Source organism: Nannospalax galili, unplaced genomic scaffold (assembly GCF_000622305.1).
Source record: "Nannospalax galili isolate Female #2095 unplaced genomic scaffold, S.galili_v1.0 scaffold199, whole genome shotgun sequence".
NCBI lineage: Eukaryota > Metazoa > Chordata > Mammalia > Rodentia > Spalacidae > Nannospalax > Nannospalax galili.
Genome location: NW_008343559.1, coordinates 1,891,886 through 1,912,744, shown reverse-complemented (window position 1 = coordinate 1,912,744; position 20,859 = coordinate 1,891,886). Strand labels below are relative to the sequence as shown.

The following is a 20,859-nucleotide window of genomic DNA, read 5'->3' as shown; positions in this document are numbered from 1 at the left end:
TTTATCTTCTGGTCCTGTTACCTTCGTCTCCATCTCCCATATCCTGGGATGACACAGCTTTTATTTTTACCTCATCTTTCTTTTTCTTTCTTTCTTTCTTTTTCTTTCCTCTCCCTCCCTCCCTCCCTTCTTTCTTTCTTTCTTTCCTTTCTTTCTTTCTTTCATCTGCTGAAGGTACATACAAGCTGCCACCTCTCCCAAGGACATAGTTATTCTTGTAGACATAAGTGGCAGCATGAAGGGACTGAGGATGGCTATTGCCAAGCACACCATCACCACCATTTTGGACACTCTGGGAGAGAATGACTTCGTGAACATCATTGCAGTAATGGTGGCTTCCTGTTCTACAGTCCCTCTCACCTGCTCTGGGAAGGCTTGTACCACGAGAACCTCTTTGCAACCACTGGTGCCTCCCACCATAGAGGGACACCTTCCTCTACCAAGGAGGCTCCTGAGCTAGCACCCGTGGTCTTCCTGGGGATGGCTTTAAGAGGTACCTAGCATGTCTGAAATAATACATGAGTGTGCACATCCCTTTCTGAGGTTACGTTCTCCATCAGTCTCTCAGTGTCTGGGCTCTGATACAGAGAGTGAACCACAGGCCCTGGAAATGCCCTCATCCCCTCTGTGGGCTCCTGGCCCTGCTGCTGGAAGCCTCCCCATCTACCAGAGGTCAGATAGTCGTGGGCTCTGGCTTTGTTCCAATTCCAGTTCTCTAACTTTCCTCATCTCACCAAAACCCAGACACACAGGGACGGGGGGAAAGGTACAAAGAAGACAAGAGGAGAGTGCTTTGAAAATCCAACAACATAGCAAGCCACTCCAGCTCCACGGAGGCAGAGTGGCCAGCCACCCTGGGGCGTCATTTTGAAGGTCACTTGATCCCCAGACTTCATCAGTCTACCTAATTGCTGCCATTTCTTGCCTTTTCTGGAATTTACAGTTTGTAAGGTCATGCTCAAGCACAGATGTCTAACTTCAGATCACACTGAGTCACTACCCAGGCTCAGCTTGCCCATGGCACCCATCCTAGCCCCCACCCTTCCCTGGTTGACTTCCTCTCCACCCTGATCCCAGGACCTATAGCAGCTACAGAACAACCACAGAAACAGGCTCCATACTCTACCAGGGATGAGGAAGCACTGCCCATCAGAGCCTTCAGCTCTTCTCTCCCTCTTCCTGCCCTGCTGCCCCTCCCACTGAAACTCCTAGGAAGAGCACCCACTGCCAGCAAGCCCTAGAACCCCAAAACCCACTGTGATGTAGTTACAGTCCCCTCTCTCTTCCTTATCACTAAGGCAGAAGATGGATTAGAGACCTTGAAGATTTATATTCTGACTATGGACAAGCAGGGTGATTAAGAAAAGAGAGCTGGGGCTGGAGGGATGGCTCAGCAGTTAAGAGCACTGGTTGCTGTTGAAAAGGACCCAGGTTCAAATCCAGCACTCACAAGATGGCCAACAACCATCCATAACTCCAGTTCCAGGGGATCCGATGCCCTCTTCTGGCCTCTGCAGGCTTTGCATGATATGGGTGCACTGACATGCATGCAGGCAAAACACTTGTACACCTAAAATAAAAACAAATTTAAAAACTTTTTTAAAGAAAAGAAAGCAGTAATAACTCACTTTTCTTCCTACTCTGACTCCTATGGATTGCTAAACAACCCTCTACATGTATATAGGGCTAAGAGCAAGAGCATGGCTTCTATCCAGGCCTGGTGGCACATATCCATAATCCTAGCATTTGAGAAGCTGAGCTCAGAGAATTGCTTTGAGCTCCAGGCCAGCCTGGGCTACATAGTGAGACCTTGTATCAAATATAACAAAAACTAGTTTGGAATCCCCTACCCAGGCTGGTGAGGGGTCTACAAGAGGGAGGCTCTGGGACGGGTGGAAAATACCTTGGCTGGTCTGAGGGCAAAAGGAAACCCTCAGGATGACAGGTTCCTAGTATGTTCTAGACAGTGGCTTGGAAAACCAGGGCTTGGAGAGGATTTTTAGAGTCAAGACCCCCTGCTTGCTCCATTCAGACACCCCAAAACAGGACTGCCCAGTTGTCCAGGTGAGCCCTACCTGAGCCCTTCTGGCCTCACAGCAATGTCTGTCCTCTCCTCACTGTGACTGCAGTACAATGACTACATCCATTACATTGAGCCCTGCTACAAAGGCATCCTTGTCCAGGCCGATCGGGACAACCGAGAGGTGAGTGTCAACCACAGTCGAGGTTTCTGTCAAGATGACAAAGGTGTCTCTTCAAAGACCACTGTACAGCCACTCTGTCCACCAGTGCCTAGGGAGACCAAAGCAACTCAGTGGTTGCCATGTAGACCCCAGTCCACAAATTCCAGCTCTGCTGATCCTATGCCTCTCCTTATGAGAGAAAACAGCAAGCCAACAGGCCCAACCTGAGGGGCCTGGTATCAGATCTCTTTGAGGAGAGTCCAGGGCCCAGTTTCCCTTTTGCCTACCTCACCTTTCCACTGTGACAGTCTTCATGAGGAACAAAGTCAAATCTGTCGGACTGAGGGATTTCCTCAAGATCCCCCCCCCAAAAAAAAACTAGAAAAAAAAAGTAAGAGGGCATGGCAAAATTTTTAAGAGATTTCACACATCTATTGGGATGACAGGCTTTAAATTTGATGTCCTCTTGAACCCAGGCCTCACCTCTGGTGACTCCATCATCTCTCTTATGATACCTCCCCAGTGAGGCTGAGGACACTCCTCACCTGCATCCCTGGACTGTCCAACCTCTGATTAGCCTCACCCTCGTCACCACCTTCCAGTTGGAGATATAGAGTAGTGTCAAGTCATTCAAACTTCCTTCATCCTTGGGGCACTTGAGAAACATTGACTTAGGTGGATGCAGTTAGCTGCATCATGGAGCAGGGCCCTGAAGTAGGGTCCTGACAGCACCTCTAAACGCCCTCCCCCCTTAAGGGCAGAAGGGAAGCTTCCTGGGCCCACTCAATCCTCTGAGCCTCATCTCATATTTCTCCCAACAGCATTTCAAGCAGCTGGTGGATGAACTGATGGTCAAAGGCATGGGCATCGTGAGCCATGCCTTAACTGAAGCCTTTGAGATCTTGAAGCAGGTACTTGCCACTGGCAAAGCACGGGAGGGAGCGGGTAAGTAGAGGGAGGGTATGTTTGAACTACAGATTCTGGCCTGTAGTGACAGCCTCACCTCTGCTCACACAGTTCCAAGAGGCCAGGCAAGGAAGTCTCTGCAACCAGGCCATCATGCTGATTACTGACAGGGCCGTGGAGGACTATGAGCCTGTATTTGAGAAGTATAAGTGGCTGGACCAGAAGGTGACTTCCTACCAGAAGTCAGGGGAAAGGGGGCCTCTCCCCAAGCCAAAGGAGAGTTCTGACACCTCATGGTAGGAAAAAGCAGCACAACCCCAGGTTCAAAGTTCTTTCCCATTAGACCTGTTCCCCAGTTTAGGTATGTCCTAACTGAGTGTCTCCAAACTATGGCAACCTGAGCCCAAAGGATGGGTGCAAGAGGCTGCAGGGTGCAGGGCCAGAATGGCTTTGCTCCATGCTCCCCAGGACCCTGGGCAATTCATGTCACTGCCTGGGCCTCAGGGTCTTCCTGGACCCCAGGGGGGTACAACTGGAGAACCCAGGGACGGATACAGGCTTGGCTCATCATCTAAGCCCTTCGCAATGACCCTGATGCAGCTTGCAGCTGCTGAGTCAATCTATCTTGTGGACAGGTCCGAGTTTTCACTTATCTTATTGGGAGAGAAGTAACTTTTGCTGACCGCATGAAGTGGATTGCCTGCAACAACAAAGGTAAATCATTTCACAGAGTGCCCTGCCATCCACACTGAGGCAGAGGGACAGCATTCCTGGGGTTTCCCACAGGAGCCAAGTACAGGCTTCTGGCCAGAGTCCTCATGGAGGAAGTGTTGTGTCAGCCTCCCCTCCCCTTCTTGCTTGGAGAAAGCAATAGCAAAGGCAGATTTCTCTGAAGCCTGGAGTTGATGGCCCATCCCTTCCTCCAAAACGACAATCAGAAACTGATCCAGGGTTCACACAAGAAAACTGTCTCCTCACGGGAAGGATTGCACAAACACGCAGCACAGAAGACAGGGCAGGAGGTGGAGGGGACCTGCCTTTCAGTGTCAGCTAGCTTATTCCTACCTTAATTTCTATTGGGGCAAATTAAGGCATTGACTCTTTTCAAAGACAAAAGTAGAGGGTAACCATGTTTCTCTCTTTGTGTGTGTGTGTGTGTGTGTGTGTGTGTGTGTGTGTGTGTGCACATGCATGTGTTGGGGGGTATGAATGAATATGTGGGTATGCATGTAGAGGCCAGACACATCAACCTTGTTCCTCAGGAGGTGCCATCCACCCTGTTTTTTGTTTTTGTTTTTGTTTTGAAACGGTTTCTCACTGGCCTGAAACTCATCAGTTTGGCTGGACTGGATGGCCAGTCTCCGCCTCCCAGCACTGGGGTTACAAACAAGCACTACCACACCCAGCTTTTTTACAGGGGTTCTGGGGCCAGACTCAGGTCCTCATGCTTGGCAAGCCACTTTACCCACTGAGCTATCATGCCAGATGCCCCCCCATATTTATTTATTGGCTTTGGGGGGTTAATTTTAAAATTTATACATTTATTTATTTGTGTGTGACCCACTGAGCCACCTCACCAGCCCTATTTATTGGTTTTTTTTTTGTTTTTTTTTGTTTGTTTGAGACAGGCTCTCACTGTATAGCCCAACCTGGCCTTAAGTCACAGTGATCCCTCAGTCTCTCAAGTACTGGGATTACATGCACAGGTCACTATCCCCACAGGTCAGCATTTTCCTTGGAATGATGGTTTGTATGTAAACAGTCTTCTTCTATCTGGGACCAGAAATCAAGACCTGGGTTTTCAATGCTACCATAGACTCTATTGATCCAACAGAAATTTACTGAGCATTTACTGTGTACCCAGTGCATAAGGGACAGATGGGCTCAAGGGACAGATGGGCTCACGCTTGATCTAGGTGCAACCAGCAAGTGGACTTTAATTATAAGACGATGGAAAAATGTCATGATGGAATCAAGGCATCAGCTGGGCAGGGTTCAGGGGAAGGCTCCCCTGTTTGAAAGGATGTTGCACACAGAGGGAATAGCATGCTCTGGGATTCTGAGGCAAGAGGTGTATTGGAAAGGAAAGCTGTCCCATTTTGTTGGCATGTGGAATGGATGACTAGAGGGAGGTACTAGTTACTTTTCTGTTGTTGTAATAAAACACCATGACCGAGATAACTTATAAAAGGAAGAGTTCATTTGGTTTACGGTTCCAGAAGGACAAGAGTCCATCATGGCATGGGAGGCATGGTGGCAAAGGTGGCCAGAGCAGAAAGCTGAGCACTCGTATCTTCAAGTAGGTTCAGAAAGCAGAGAGAAACAGGTTGCAAGTGGGCAAGCTATCTACTCTCAAAGCCTACCCCCAGTGACATGGCCACACTTCCTAAAGATTCCATGACCCTCCCCAGACAGTACCACCAACTGACCAAGTGTTCAAATACTTGGAACCTATGGGAAACACTTATTCAAACCACCATAGAAGTGATGAGCAATGAGACCAAGGAGGTAAATACTGAACTGTTCAAAGCCTCATAAACCATGTGCTCTTTTTAGTACCACTGTGGCTACCCCGAAGAGAATAAAGCAGCCCATCCACAGCCTGAGGAAGAGCGATGAGGGAAACTGAGAAGCTGTGGGCTCAGGAGGACAAGAGTTACTGCCTTGAATTGGGGTCCCTGAACAGACCCTCAAAGAGAGGAACATGTAGGAGACTTATTGGTGGGTGCCACTCTACAGTCAAGGCCCTGCTGTTGTTTTGGGGAGTACTAGAGGTCAGATGGCCCTGAGCTGAGACAGGATAGTCTGTGGATTTATTTAGCTATTTATTTTTGTATGTATGAATGTTTTTCCTGCATGTAAATTCACCTGTATATGCAGTTCCTGCAGAGACCAGAAGAGGGATTAGATCCCTTGGACCTGGAGTTTTGGATCCTCGTTAGCCACCATGTTCTCTGGGAACCCAGGTCCTCTGCAAGAGCACCTAGTGCTCTTAACCACTGAGTTATCTCTCCAGCACCAGGATATATCTTTGTCTCCCACTGGGAAATAAGGCATGACTTCCAGGAAGTATTTTCCTGTGACTAGAGAGGCCTGGCTGGGAGCAACCAGCAGCTGAGAGGGTGCATGGGTCCAGCGCAGGGACTACATGGAACCCCTCCTTTGTACCCAATCATCACACAGCCCTCCCCTCTCCAGGCTACTACACACAGATCTCCACACTGGCAGATGCTCAGGAGAATGTCATGGAGTACCTGCATGTGCTCAGTCGCCCCATGGTCATCAACCACGACCATGACATCATCTGGACAGAGGCCTACATGGACAGCAGGGTAAACCTGATGGTGGCTCCAGATGGGAGGGCAGGCCCAGAGTTAGGGACCCAGGGAGCAAGAGGTGACTTCCTGGTTGGGAGAGGGCCAAGAACATGCCTCCCCAGAAGGAGTCATGGAGGGTGGATGGAAGCCTTTAGTATTCTCCTTGCCCACCGATAGCACTGCTGTGTACCCAGGACTGCTCCCAGAGGCCGAGATCCCTGCCCAACAGACACCCCACCTCCTGTGTGTTCCTTCCCCCTCTGCACTTCCCCCTCATTATCCTCTCGCCCCTGCCATGAGAAGAAAGTGGTCACACCAGTGATTCATCATCTGTTCTGTTTGCTTTCCTGTGGTTGTGATAAAACACCATGATGAAAGAGCAACTTAGGGGAAAAGGGTTTATTACATCTTACACTTCCAAATGACAGTCCACCATCAGGGAAGGAACACAAGGCAAAAACTTGGAGGTAGGAGCTGAAGCAGAGACCAGGGAGGAAGCTGGTTACTCACTTGCTCCTGTGGCCTATGCTCAGCCTGCCTTCTTATACAAACCAGGACTACCTGCTCAGAGGTGGCACCACCACAATAGGCTGGGCCCTCCCTCATCAATCAGCAATTAAGAAAATGCCTCAGACATGACCACAGGCCAATGGGGAGAAAATCCCTCAACTGAGGTTCCCTCTTCCCACGCATGGCAAGTTGACAACTGAAGCTGTCCAGCACACCAACCTACCACTTCATCCTAGGTGCTTCCTGCATTTCACAGGCTGGAGGAAGCCATGTCTTACACAAAGGAATGCATCTCAAAGCAAGGAGGTCATCAGAGATGTTTGTCGGGTGGGGGGGGGAGACCTTCCTACTACTTCTCAAAGCACATCCTGTATGTAGCCACCTGTCTAGGTGGTCTTTGGTCACAGGCTCTGTCTGTCCCAGGTGGGTGGGGACAGTGGGAAAAAGCAAAGAGGAGGGGAGAGAGGAAGACCTGCTTTGGCATTGTCTCGACTGCCCCATGTCCCATGCTTGTACTTGTCCCTTCTTGCTGGTCCGTCATCCATCTATCCATGCCCCCAAAGCTCAGCATGCACTGGGCCCGTTGCATTTGAATATTCAGGTTGTGCTGAGGACCTGGCAGAAGGAGGACTCTAAGAACCTGAAATGTACTGAGAGGGGCCTGGGCCCCAGACAGTGATGGCCACAGCTGGACAGCAGCCAGGCATGTATCTAACAGAGGAATGGGGAAGGAGAGGAAGGCAGGAAGAGGCAAAGTCTTCCTTCCCTGATCCACTGTACAAATTATCTCAGGCAGGTTATTCCAGGCTATTCTTAGGTACACAAGTCAACAAGGTCTTCCAAGATCTGTGTTTCTGTCCATGCCTGGAGACAAAGGCACAGTTTTGTCTTCACTTTTAAAGAATGACCTCTCCTTCAGTTAAACCCCTTTAGCCCCACATTTCCTGTCTTCTTCCCTGCCCTGTCCTCTGCAACTTCAACATCCCTGAAGACAAGGTTTGTCTACAGGTGCTTAGATGGACTTCTGGAAGTTTTGGGTTAAGGATGTTAGTCCACTGAGGGGACAGGTATCCTGTCCTGCACCAAGGTCTAGAGACATGCAGAGGCAGCTCACCCTACCTAAGCATGAGATGGGAAAGGGGGCCTGCCAAGACCTAGACGCAGCTCCCATAAAGATTCACCTCTGGTTTGTAAATCCACAACCCCACAGATTCCTAAGAGTCTTCTGTAGCCCAAAAGACAGATCCCAGGACAAAGAGAGATGCCAGTGTAGTCCACGCATGGAAAATCCTTGCTTTCCAACTCAATGCTGGGATATCAGGTAAGGAATGGGGAGAGAGGATGGTCAAAAGCTCTTGCTTTTCTGAGGAAGTCTGCTGGCTGTAGACTCTGCGGCCACCAGGTGATCTGGGTGACGGCCAGCCTTAAAAAACAAAACAAAACAAAAAAAAAAACAGCGTGCTTTTCATCTTTGCCATAGTACAGGGCCCCTGCTGAGGTAGTAGGGGAGCCCCTCCTCCAGGACTGGACATGATTCTAATTCCAGTTCTGTCTCATGTGTGTGTTAGGGGTGACTTAAGGCACATGGTAGTCTGGATGCCCTGCCCTTGGGCTGGGGCTCCTAATCCATGTTCATATGTCCAAGTGGCCCTGTAGCCATGTCCTTCTTCCTGTTCACTGGCCTGAGTCACATGGTACAGCAACCTAGGGTCCATATCAACAGCATCTGGAAAAGTTGTGCTGGGATGGTCCTGTGTGTGTGTGTGTGTGTGTGTGTAGGCAGGTACAAAACAGCCTTTTTCCTGGGCTTGAGTTTATCCTTTGTCTAGCCAGATAAGACTGCTTGGCTCGCATGCTGTGGGCTCACTGCTTTACCAAGTGACATGGCCCTGGACTGCCTCTCCCCCCAGCTCTCCCAGCATTCCCCTGGACTCTACCAGCTCCCCTTACATTCCTTCCTTTCCACTGGAAGGCAGTGCTAAGAGTTGGTGTCAACATCAGGTTTCCCACACTGCTCTAACCAGAAGATACCTCAGGCCCACTGATCCTCTGTCCTCTGCCCCTTTTTCCCTGACAGATGTTCACCTCGAAGGCACAGAGCCTGATGCTCCTTACCACAGTGGCCACGCCTGTCTTCAGCAAAAAAGAATGAAACAGTGAGTGGCTGCCCCCCACCAAGTGGCCTCAGACATTAGAACTCAGAGCCACCGAGCGTCACAGCCATCCAAAAGTGTTACATGCAGATTCCCAGGTCCAATCCCTGGCTAGCCATGTAAGAACCACCTGATCAACTATGGGTAAGGGAATCAATGCATTCCTGAAATTCCTGCAGCCTAGTAGGGGAATGCCCCCTGCTCTGTCCTGGAGACATAAGTCTACTGGGTCTTCTGCTAGATTCCCAGATTAACCACACTTGACTAGCCAAATGGGGAAGACTGTAACTTGTGTGTAAAGGCCTCTGGTGAGGAAATTTCTAGAGCCTTCCATCCTCTGTCTAGTTAGGAAATGCTTCTTTACAGGTCACTCGTGCTGTAGAGGCCAAATAAGTATGCACCCCGTATTTCAGCCTCTGCTGTGATGATTAATATTTTACTCAACTTTGTATTTCATTTAAATATTACTACTTAAATATTAATACTGGGCATTAATCTTCCCAGCAGCTAAGATTGTTCCTGTGGCTTTGTGTGACTGGTTTTACATTTTTATTTGAGAGAATTCAACCTAAAATTTAACTGAAAAGGATGGTCAGCTTAAGACCTAAGTGTTCTTCTCCCAGACTCTGGGGATGCCTAGAGTCTAGTCTAGCCTCATGCACCGTTTCCCTGACCCCTGTTTTTCCTTCCAGCGATTTCATGGCATTCTCCTGGGCGTGGTGGGCTCTGACGTGACCCTAAGAGAGCTTTTGAAGCTGGCACCCCATTACAAGGTGAGCCTGGGTCAAGTTCCTGAGGGACTGTGTCAGTCAGCTTTCCAATGTTGTCACAAAATGTTTGAGGAAAATCAACTTAAAGAGAGGAGAGATTTGTTTTGGCTCACAGTTTCTGAGATTGTGGTCTATGGTTGCTTGACCCTGTGGCTCTGGAGCTGTAGCAAGGTAGAATATATGACAGAAGTACCTGGCAAAGGAAACTTGTTCACTTCAAGGATGCCAGGAAGTAAAGAGAGACAAGACAGGGCATGAATCCAACATCCTTTTCAAGAGCTCTCCCCAGTGACCTAACTTCCTCCCACCAAGCCATACCTCCTCAAAGTTCTCTCAGTAGCACAACAAGCTGTCAATCAAGGCCTCAACACTTGGGGCTTTGTACGATACTACAGACCCAAATTACAACAGGTCCAGGAGCCTCTCTCCAGGCAGGGGCAGTCAAGTCCAGAGCTAGGATGGGAGGACCTCTTGTCTGGGCCCCAGGTAGATGCTGGCAGTGGCTTGTCTTCCTGGGCCCCTTTGCCACCACTAGCCATGACTGGATCTGTAGCTTTCAACAAGTTCTTTTACTACCTGTACCTCAGTTTCTCAGTCTGCTCTTCATGTCTCTTAAGTCCTGTCTAAGAGTGAATGAAGCCTAACATGGTGGGATTCCCAGTACTTTGGAAGGTAGAGACAAGAAAATCAGAAGTTCAAGGTAATCCTTAGCTACATAATGAGTTCAAGGCTAGCCTGGCCTACATGAGACTCTGTCTCCAAACAAACAAGCAAACAAACAAAAAGAGTGATCGAAAGGCCATCATCAAAGAATCAAGCAATGTTATGATATTATCATGGTTGTTCCAAACATTAGGCTCTGGAAGGGACTTCACAACCAGTGGGGGGAAGCAGGGTACTGGTTCAGTAAGATTCCTGTTTGAAACACCCACTGCTAAAAGCTGCTATCTTCAGCCATCCTGTGTGTCCTCCAGGCCCTCCCCTATATAGTCATCTATAACTGAAATTCCTTCTGGAAGGGTGTAAACAACATCTGCCCTCCCTTCTCTTGGTCCCAATGACAAACCAAGGTATGACTTAATCAAACTGCAGTCTGGGAAACCAGTGAGTTTATCGGGCTTACTTAGAAAGCAATGAGAGAGGGTTTACTCACATGAGTGTGGGTGCCTCTCCCCAAGGCTGCACTGGAAAGTCTTCATCCAAGCATGAATGGTAGCTTTCCCATGGTCACATAAAATGGTGAGAACCTGCCCCAGGCTTCCCCAGCCTATATACCGTTACCTTCTACCCCAAGCCGATTGGTTGGTTGGAAGGTATGGCTGGACTCTCAAGCAAGAGCCCCACGACTCTCCCTGCCCCTCCCTACCATGCTGGGTATGAGCATTTAGCAAGCCGTAATGATCTTAGGCAAGCAGGTGCATCTGAAGGTGGCATCTGTCTGTGGAAGGACATATACAACATCATCCAACACATCTAATGCTCCCAACCCTTGACTTTGGCAGCTCGGGGTACATGGATATGCTTTTTTGAACACTAATAACGGCTACATCCTCTCTCATCCTGACCTCCAACCCTTGGTAGGTACAGATCTTTTTGCCTAGAGATTCTAACAATGTGAGATTTGGGGACAGTTCACAAAAAAACAGTTAAAACTCAATGAATAATATAAGGAAAAAATTTCACATCATTGCTCCTGTCTTCAAATTGTTTATTATCTAACAGGATATATGAGGCAAAAATATGGGAAATATTGATAAACAGGTCAGACAGCACGTAATGGATGCTGGGGTTGTGAAAGCAGAGTCCTGTAAGGCAGTCAGCTTTCCATTACTATAACAAAACCATAGAGATAGTCAGGAATTCCGTTTTCTTTATAAACAGGAAAAAGACCCAGTTCTCATAATCCTTTTTAAGGATATGACCTAGTAACCTAAAACTGCTCACCAGGTTTCACCTCCTAAAAATTCCTAAAACTTCCACTATTTCCCAATAGTGCCATGCTGGGGACACAGCCTTCTACACATGGGCTGTGGAGGGCTGTTTAAGAACAAAACCACACTGGAGAGATGGCTCAGAAGTTAAGTGCGTGTACTGCCCTTCCAGAGTACCTGAGTTTGGTTCCCAGCACTATATCAGGTAGCTTATAACCACCTATAACTCCAGTTCTAGGGAATCTGATACTTCTGGCCTCTACAGGTACTGTACTCCAAAACTAAATATTTTTTTTTAAACATCCAAACCGGGGCTGGAGAGATGGCTCAGCAGTTAAGAGCACTGACTGCTCTTACAGAAGACCCTGGTTCGATTCCCAGCACCACACGGCAGCTACAAACCATCCTTAACTCCAGTTCCAGGGGAATCCGAAGCCCTCTTCTGACCTCCGCAGCACTGCACGACATGGGTGCACTCACATACATTCAGGCAATACACTCATACACATAAAATAAAAATAATAAAAATTTTTTTAATTGAAACCACTACAGACATTCGTTACGCTGTCTCAATGACTCCATCCCTCCCACAGCCTGACAGATGGATCAGCAGAATTCCAAAAGCCCACTGAAGGGGGTATAAACAGTGAGTTCACAATGAAGCAGAGCCCTTTCACAAGGGCAGTGACTGCCCCCCGAGCTGGTCTTCCATGCTGCTGAGGACCCCTGTCCTCATCTGACTCTCTCCAGGAGCTACAAGTATTTTCACATGAGTTCTCCTGAGCAACTGGTGTTTGAGAAAGAAAATTCCATCTCAGTGTCTAGAAGCTGTCCCGGGGCATGACTGCTGTCCACAGTATCAGTGGTCACACTGCTCAGTGTGGTGGCTGGAGGGGTAAGGGGAGCTAAAGTCCTAGAGGCATCTTAAGCCTGCTCCTCTTCCAGTTTTTTAAGGAACCCTAGAAGAGGCTTGGGTAGAGGAGAATTTACTAACCAGCTCCTCTGCCCCAGGAGTCATTGGGGAGACCAGCTGAGCCAAATCCCTTGCTATTATTTCAAGTGGATACAGAACATAAGACAATTGCCCGAGCCACTTAACAGTAGATGATAGGGTTCAGAGTAGAGATACCAGGATGCGTCGGTCTATACCCTCTGTCTTCCCAACTCAGACTCTGTGGGACAAGCATCTGAAACCCTAATGAGTCACAGTCTTAGACCAGAGGGCTTTGTGGGGGACCAGTGCCATCAAATAATGCTCTATGGAAAGAGCACATATATTAATCCTGGAGCTAACTTGTAGAATTAAAGGGTACTGATCGGAAACCTACCTATCAGCATCCATCTACTCAATCCACATGAATAATGCTCTCACCAGCCAATTCATCTTGTGGACCTACTGTGTGCCTGATCTTATAGTGCTAGTAAGAGTGTGGAAGGGCATATCTAATAAAGGAAAGAAGATACATGAAGCTACTCAGCAGACAGTTGCGTAGAAAAGGACATGGTGAAGCCAATGCCATGCACCATGTAAGGAAGGCACTGTCAAGAAAGCAAATAGTGGCTAGAGAGATGGCTCAGTGGCTGAGTACTGGCTGCTCTTTCAGAGGACTTGGGTTCCATTCCCAGCACCCAGTTCCAGGAGATCTGATGCCCTTTCTGACTTTTGCAGGCATTGTACACACAGGTACAATTACATACATGGAGGCAAAACACTCAAACAAATAAAATAAAAATAAATAAATAATTTTTTCAAAGTAAACTTTTAAGAAAGAAGAAAGAAAGAAAGAAAGAAAGAAAGAAAGAAAGAAAGAAAGAAAGAAAGAAAGAAAGAAAGAAAGAGAAAGAAAAGAAATAAGTGGCTACATTTCAGGAAGCAAAGTAATTCCTAGCAATAAAATCAAAAAAGGTCAAGAGCCACGCTGTGGGCCTGAAATCTTTCTATCTCAGTAGCCCTAACGTAATAGAATTTTAGGTTTAATATGAGCAGCTAAGGATGAGCTATGGTCTGTCAGGGGCTTTCAGGATGAGGAGATAGCACTGGAATGTTGTCAGAGAGAGAGAGCCTGGGTAGAAGAGGATGGGATAGTGCTAGTTGATGAGTGTGGATATCAGTAAGGCAACGGACAGAGCATTGTGTGGGCCTGGGTGAAGAGACAGGTGACTAGGGGACACTGGTAGAGGTCATACTATACATTGGAACAGGAAAAAATTAAAATAATGCTTTTCTGGGACATATGAACAAACAAAAAAATCTATCAGAAGAAAGATACACAATGACAGTAATTTCAGTTACCCCAAACCTGCTGAGGACCTCATCTACAGAAGTAGGCTACTATTTTTAATTTACTCGAATGATAAACTTCCTCTCTCCTTTATGGATGCATTACTAAAGTAAACCTGGGAAGTACCACAGACTTAATTATAGATAACTTGATGGTATCTGGAGAGAGAGAGAGAGAGAGAGAGAGAGAGAGAGAGAGAGAAAGAAACACTGACACTCAGCTCTGAGTGTTCATTAATCAATTTGTGTCAAATTTTGGAGACATGTGGTTATTAGACACTGTAGATCTGCCCTTGACTCTGACCAATTCAAAAATTCTATCAAGATGAAAATGTTTCCTACAATCTGGATGATATTGCTAATAGATTAAGTGAGAAAATGATTGCTCAGAATGTATTCTAAAATTGAAATTAACAAGATGAGATGCATGAGGGATGGGTGAACAGCTCTGCCATTCCTGAACGCCTAGGCGTAGGCGTGTACCACATGACACCACGAAGGGGATTTGCCTGGCTGACGGCGCCATCTGGGCTGCCAAGCTGGTCTGGCTGTTCAAGCAGCCAACAGAACCCTAGGGCACACAGTCAGAGCTGTGTGATGCTTTAGCCACAGACCACACTTCTCACCACATTGGCCAGATGCCATGTGCAATATTGATTTCTGCCCTGGGAGCTGCATTTTGGGGATGACATTGACAGAGTGGAGCATCTTCATAGAGCTAAGGCATCTGCAGACTGGGAATGCTCTACAGTCAAGTCCTGGGGAAGGGACAAGGGCCTTGAGCACCCCAAGTGTCAGGAGGAGCACATTCTGGGTGACTCCAGAAGAAAACTGACAACGGTGGGTAAAAGTCATAGGGAGACAGATTTGAACTCCATAGGACAGAGAATGTTCTAGTAATTAGGGCTATCCACACTATGACAAGCTGACTCCTAAAACAGGAAGATCCCTGTTGGGAAACATTCCCAGGAGGCCCGGAGGCTATCTGTGGCACTCATTGGCCAGGGAAGCTCTGCACTTAGTGGAAGATCAGGCTGGAACACCGTGAGGAATCATGGGATGCTTTGATTTTTAATGAATATACCTGAAAGACTTTAGAGAGGAAATGGGAAAAGCGTGCATGTTAACCCCCTGTTTTCCATCATATCTGGCCCATTCCAGTACAGAGAAGGCGAGAAACTAAGACCCAAACCCAACTACAACAGTGTGGACCTCTCAGAAGTGGAGTGGGCAGACCAAACGGAAACAGTGAGTTGGAAAACAAGGGGAAGGGAGACTAGTCATCGCCACAGCCAGCAGGCGCCGGGAATGCTGAGGTCACTTAACAACCTCAGTGCAGTTGGGTTCTGTGACTGTGAATCCTTTCAGCAATTATGGAAATACAAGACTTACCAAGGCATACCGAAATCATACCTACAAGCCCAGCTTGGGTTTCGGCGTTGTTTTGTCTACCTTTTGGTCTCCACATCAGATCCTAGAAAAAAACTGTGTCCTAGCAGCGTAACACTGCACCTCAATGTATCGGTCTCCTCGCAACATCGCCTCAGTCAAAGCCCCAAATTGTGAGCCAATGGGAGCCAGTGTCCTGAGGGATCCTAGGACATGGTCAGTAAAAATCAATACCTCCCTACTCCAGGTAAGCAGTACTAAAGCCCTTCTCTTTCCTCTTAAAGCTGAGAACAGCCATGATCAACAGGGAAACAGGATCTTTCTCCATGAATGTGAAGGTGCCACTGGACAAAGGGGTAAGGAGCCAGACACAGAGCAGATGAGGGCCCAGGCAGGCAGCACTGAGCTTGGACTTGGATTTGGCTTAATGAGAGCTCCCTACTCCAGGTAAGCAGTACTAAAGCCCTTCTCTTTCCTCTTAAAGCTGAGAACAGCCATGATCAACAGGGAAACAGGATCTTTCTCCATGAATGTGAAGGTGCCACTGGACAAAGGGGTAAGGAGCCAGACACAGAGCAGATGAGGGCCCAGGCAGGCAGCACTGAGCTTGGACTTGGATTTGGCTTAATGAGAGTGTAAAACTGCTTCAATGTGGCCCTGAAGGTGTGGTGTGAGAGGGCCGCCCAGGGAGTGGCAGTGCCAGAGAGCTACAGGCCAGGAATTGTGCTACTGAGTGCATCAATACTCCATTATTTGGCAACCACTGGGTGTGTGGATTAGTACGTCACTAGAGAAGAGAGCTCTTCTCTCTTTTTTATGCTATTTGGCCCTTTGGCTGTTTATGATGAGAGAACGTGACAGTTCATTTTGCAAACTGTCAGCAGCTCTGCTAAAGCATTTTATCTGGGGAAAGGTTGAAACTATTCACTATTCCCTGTAGCTGATTTTCATCTAACCACAAGGAATCAAAAATGGATATCCTCTGAGACCCCATTATCTTTACAGACCTGCTTGTCATTTAGAAAAGATAATTCCATCTTTTCACTTAAAAAGGTTCTGATGGGACTGGAGAGATGGCTCAGTAGTTAAGAGCATTGGCTTCTCTTGAAGAAGACCTGGGTTCGATTCCCAGCACCCACAGGCAGATAACCATCCATAACTCTAGTTCCAGGGGAATTTGACGCCCTCTTCTGTCATCCTCAGGCATTACACAACATGGGCGCACTTAACATGCAGGCAATATATCCATACACAAAATAAAAAATAATAAATAAAATATTTTTTAAAAATTAAAAAAAATGTAAAAGTTCTAATGCACCCTCTGTATTCACATTGTCCCTTGACATATTGACAAATGTCGCCTCCTCCCACACAACCATCCCCACTGCCTCCTTCATTGCCCATCTGCCTCGGCTGACAGAACACAGCATCTGTCTGTAGCAATTAGACCAAGTCCTTTGCCGAACACAAATCTCCACAGAGGCCAAACAGAGAAGCCCTGGCAAGAATGTCTTCTAGACCAGGGGCTGGTTTCCACTGGGACTGCTGTCTGACTTCTGCCTCATCTGCCTGGCTTTTTATATGCTCTAGACTGAGAAAGGCCTTCCTCAGATGACTGGGGATGTTGGCAATACCAGGTCTCCTATGGTGACAGATCCCCAAAGAGTCAAGGTCCCTTCACTGTGCTTCTAGTCAGATTCCCATTCCCATGTTTGAGGCCCAGCCCACCAGGGCATTAAACATAGAATGCAAACATTAATGTACATGACCACTTATCACCAGAACAGCTGTGCTGTATCCAACACACTGACATACTCAGTGGGCAGATTCTGCCTTCCGTCCTTTTTTCCTTGGGTCCATGGTCTTTATGGTGCCTTCATGCTTCTCAAAGCCACTAAGCAGAGTCCTAACCAGACCCAGCAGCCAGAGCCTCTCCAGAAACTTCTGCCTGCCCCCTTTGAAATTTGTTCATTCCTGCTAACAAACCATTTTCAATGTAACAAGACTTCCTGAAGTATGAGTGCGTCAGAGAAGCAGGATAGTGGTAGTGATGATGACTGTGATGCTGACGTCAGCACACAGCTGCTCATGTCCTTCTACTGCTACTAAAACCAAGAATAATGGCAGTCCAAATTTACCAGAAGCTGAACTGAGCACGTTACAGGTGCCCACTTAGTTCACAACCCTATGAGGCAGGTTCCTTCCTATCCCCAACTTAAGAGATGAAGACATTCAAAGAGGCCAAAAACTTGCCTAGGATCACCCAGGTGGCCAGTCACAAATTCTAGAACGCAGGCCCCAAAGTCCTGCTGTACGAGTCTTCCTAAAGCCTGACCTGTGTCCTCAGTGCCAGTTTTAAAGACTTTCCCAGAGTCTTTTTGGAGTGCTATTTCCTTTCCTTTTTAAAATTAGGATACAAAGTAGCAAGTTTCATAATGGCACTTTCTAACACACTGAGTGTTAACTGACCCTGCCTTACCTGTCCTCATTCCAGGCTCTCTTCTACTTTCTAATCACATATGGTCTGTTTTCCTCCCTAACCTCTTCCTTTATAGTCTCTTTTTTCCCCCTCTCATGGGCCCCTTTCTGGTTTCCTGGCCACTATGCACTCTCTTCCACAGACATAAAAATTATAAGTTAGGATCCACTCATGAGAGGGAACATCAGGTATTTTTCTTTCTAGGCCTGAGTTACCTCACTCAGTATATTTTTTAGTTCCTTCCATTTTCCTACAAATTTCACAATCTCAGTTTTCCTTATAGCTGAATAAAAATCCATGTAATGAATGAAAATGTACCAAATATACCAAATATTTATTATCCATTTATCAGTTAATGAACAGCTAGGCCAATTCCACTTCAGAGATGTGCAGATATCTCTGTAGCAAGATCTAGAGTCCTTGGCCAGAAATGGTACAGCTAGATCATATGATAGTTCTATTTTAAACTTTTTAAGAAACTGATGTCCATAGTTGTACCAGTTTGCACTCCCACCAACAATGGCTAAGAGCTCCTTTCCCTACACCAGGACCAGCATTTGTTGTCAGTCGTTTTCTTATTTCTTCTATTTATTTATTTACTTATTTAATGTGTATGAGAGTCTGTCTTTCCTGCATGTATGTAAGTGCGTGCATGCCATGCAATGCCCACAGAGGCCAGAAGAGGGCATTGGATCCCCTGGAACTGGAGTTATGGACAGTTAGCCACCATGTGTGGGTGCCGGGATTCAAACCCAGGTCCTCTGAAAGAGCAGCCAGGGCTCTTAACCACTGAACCATCTCTCCAGCCCCCATCATTTGTTTTCTTGATGACAGCCATTCTGACTGGGGTGTGATTAAAATCTCAAAGTAGTTTTAATTTGCATTTTCATGATAGCTAAATATGTTGAACACTTTTAAGAATATCTACTGGATATTTGAACTTTTCCTTAGGTCAGTAAGAGACTCTGTCAAGAAACAAGGTGGACAGTGCATGAGGAACAGCACCTGAGGTTGATCTCCGGCCTCCACCCATACACAGATACACACGTGCATACACACGTACACACACACACACACACACACACACACACACACACACCATAGGACCAGATAGGTCATGTTCAGAAATATGCTTGAGAACAATAGAACAATAAAATTAAAATAATAAAGTATTTTTTTAATCTTTTTTAAAAAATATTTTATTTAGTATTTTTTATTTTATGTGTATGAGTGTTATGCCTGCATGTAAGTAAGTGCACCAATGCCATGCAATGCCTGCGGAGGACAGAAGTGGCTGTCAGATCCCCTGGAACTGGAGTTACAGACAGTTGCTAGCTGCCACGTGGGTGCTGGGATTCAAACCTGGGTCTTCTGCGAGAACAGGCAGTGTTCTTAACCACCGAGCCATCACTCCAGCCCCTAAAATATTTTTTTAATTAAAAAAGATTAGGTAGAATTGGTAGTAAATTTTTCAGGTCCTGGGCTTTTCCTTGTTGGGAGATTATTTTTTAAAGATTATTTATTTTTTTCTTATGTATATGAGTGTTTTGCCTATGTGTATATATGTGCACCATGCTCGTGACTTGTGCCCATAGAGGCCAGAAGAGGGCTTTAGATCTTCTGGAACTGGAGTTATAGGCTGTTTTAAGCTGCCGTGTGGGTGTTGGGAACCAAACCCAGGTCCTCTGAAAGAACAATTAACATTCTTAAATACTGAGCCACCTCTCCAGCCCTGTTGGTAAATTTTTATTACTGCTTCTATCATCTTTTTAAATATTTTATTAATTTTTGTATTTAATGTGTAGGAATGTATTGCCTGCATGTATGTAAGTGCACTCATGTCATGCAATGCCCACAGAGGTCAGAAGAGGATGTCCAGTTCCCCTGGAACTGGAATTACAGACAGTTGTTAACTGTCATGTGGTGCTGGAAATCGAACCCGGGTCCTCTTCAAGAACAGCCAATATTCTTTATCGCTGAGTCATCTCTCCAGCCTATTTCTATCATCCTGACTTAATTTTAGTTGATCATAAATGTCTAGAAATTTATCTATTTCTTCTAAATTTCCTGGTTTTTTAGAATTTGAGTTTTCAAAGTATTCCCTAATGGTTATCTGGATTTCACTGGAAACCAGGACACCGTCTTCTCCCCCACGCACCACCCCATCCCTGTTCAAATTTTGCCACCCTTGATATTCCCTCTCTTTTCAGACCACATACGTTCTACAATCTCCATCCTCCTGGATTTTTTTTTTAAGTTGAAAGATTTTCTTTTAATTCTTTTTTATTTTATTTTATGTGCATGGTATTTTGCTGCATGTATGTAAGTGCACCACATATGAACAATGCCTGTGGAAATCAGAAGAAGGTGTTGGATCCCCTAGAACTGGAATTATGATTGGTTGTTAGCCACCATGTAGGTTATGGGAGCCAAACTCAGGTCCTCTGCAAGATCAACCAATGCTCTTAACCATTGAGCCATCTCTCCAACATCAAGGAGGATTTGGTGCGGGTCTTTTGAGACAGGGTCTCCCTGTAACCCCAGCTGGCCTGGATTCGCTATGGAGACCAGGCTGGCCTCGAATTCACAGAGATCCGCCTGCCTCTGCCTCCCGAGTGCTGGGATTAAAGGAGTGTGCCACCACGCCGGCCCAAGGGGGATTTTTTTTTTTTTTTTTTGGTCTTTTTGAGACAGGGTCTCCCTGTAGCCTCAGCTGTCCTGGAACTCACTATGTAGACCAGGCTGGCCTTGAACTCACAAAGATCCACCTGCCTCTGCCTCCCAAGTGCAGGAGGATTATTTTTAAACTACTACTTCAATCTTGTTGCTGGTTATAAATCTGTTTAAATTACTTATTCCATCTCGATTTAATTTTGGAGGGTCATATGGACCTAGAAATTTGCCCATTTCTTTTAGATTTCCAGTTTACTGGAATATGGA

General features: G+C 46.6%; 1 protein-coding gene across 1 annotated transcript in view; it reads left to right on the top strand.

Annotated features, from left to right (window-relative positions):
* Positions 1–20,859, top strand: part of LOC103739384 (voltage-dependent calcium channel subunit alpha-2/delta-4) — a 66,050-nt gene that overhangs the window by 21,259 nt on the left and 23,932 nt on the right. The window contains 12 exon segments of the mRNA XM_029566809.1: positions 175–325; positions 2,130–2,204; positions 3,005–3,094; positions 3,201–3,314; positions 3,725–3,803; positions 6,288–6,433; positions 8,994–9,056; positions 9,058–9,072; positions 9,762–9,842; positions 11,342–11,416; positions 15,213–15,299; positions 15,725–15,796. Of these exon segments, the coding sequence (XP_029422669.1) occupies positions 175–325; positions 2,130–2,204; positions 3,005–3,094; positions 3,201–3,314; positions 3,725–3,803; positions 6,288–6,433; positions 8,994–9,056; positions 9,058–9,072; positions 9,762–9,842; positions 11,342–11,416; positions 15,213–15,299; positions 15,725–15,796 (1,048 nt within the window).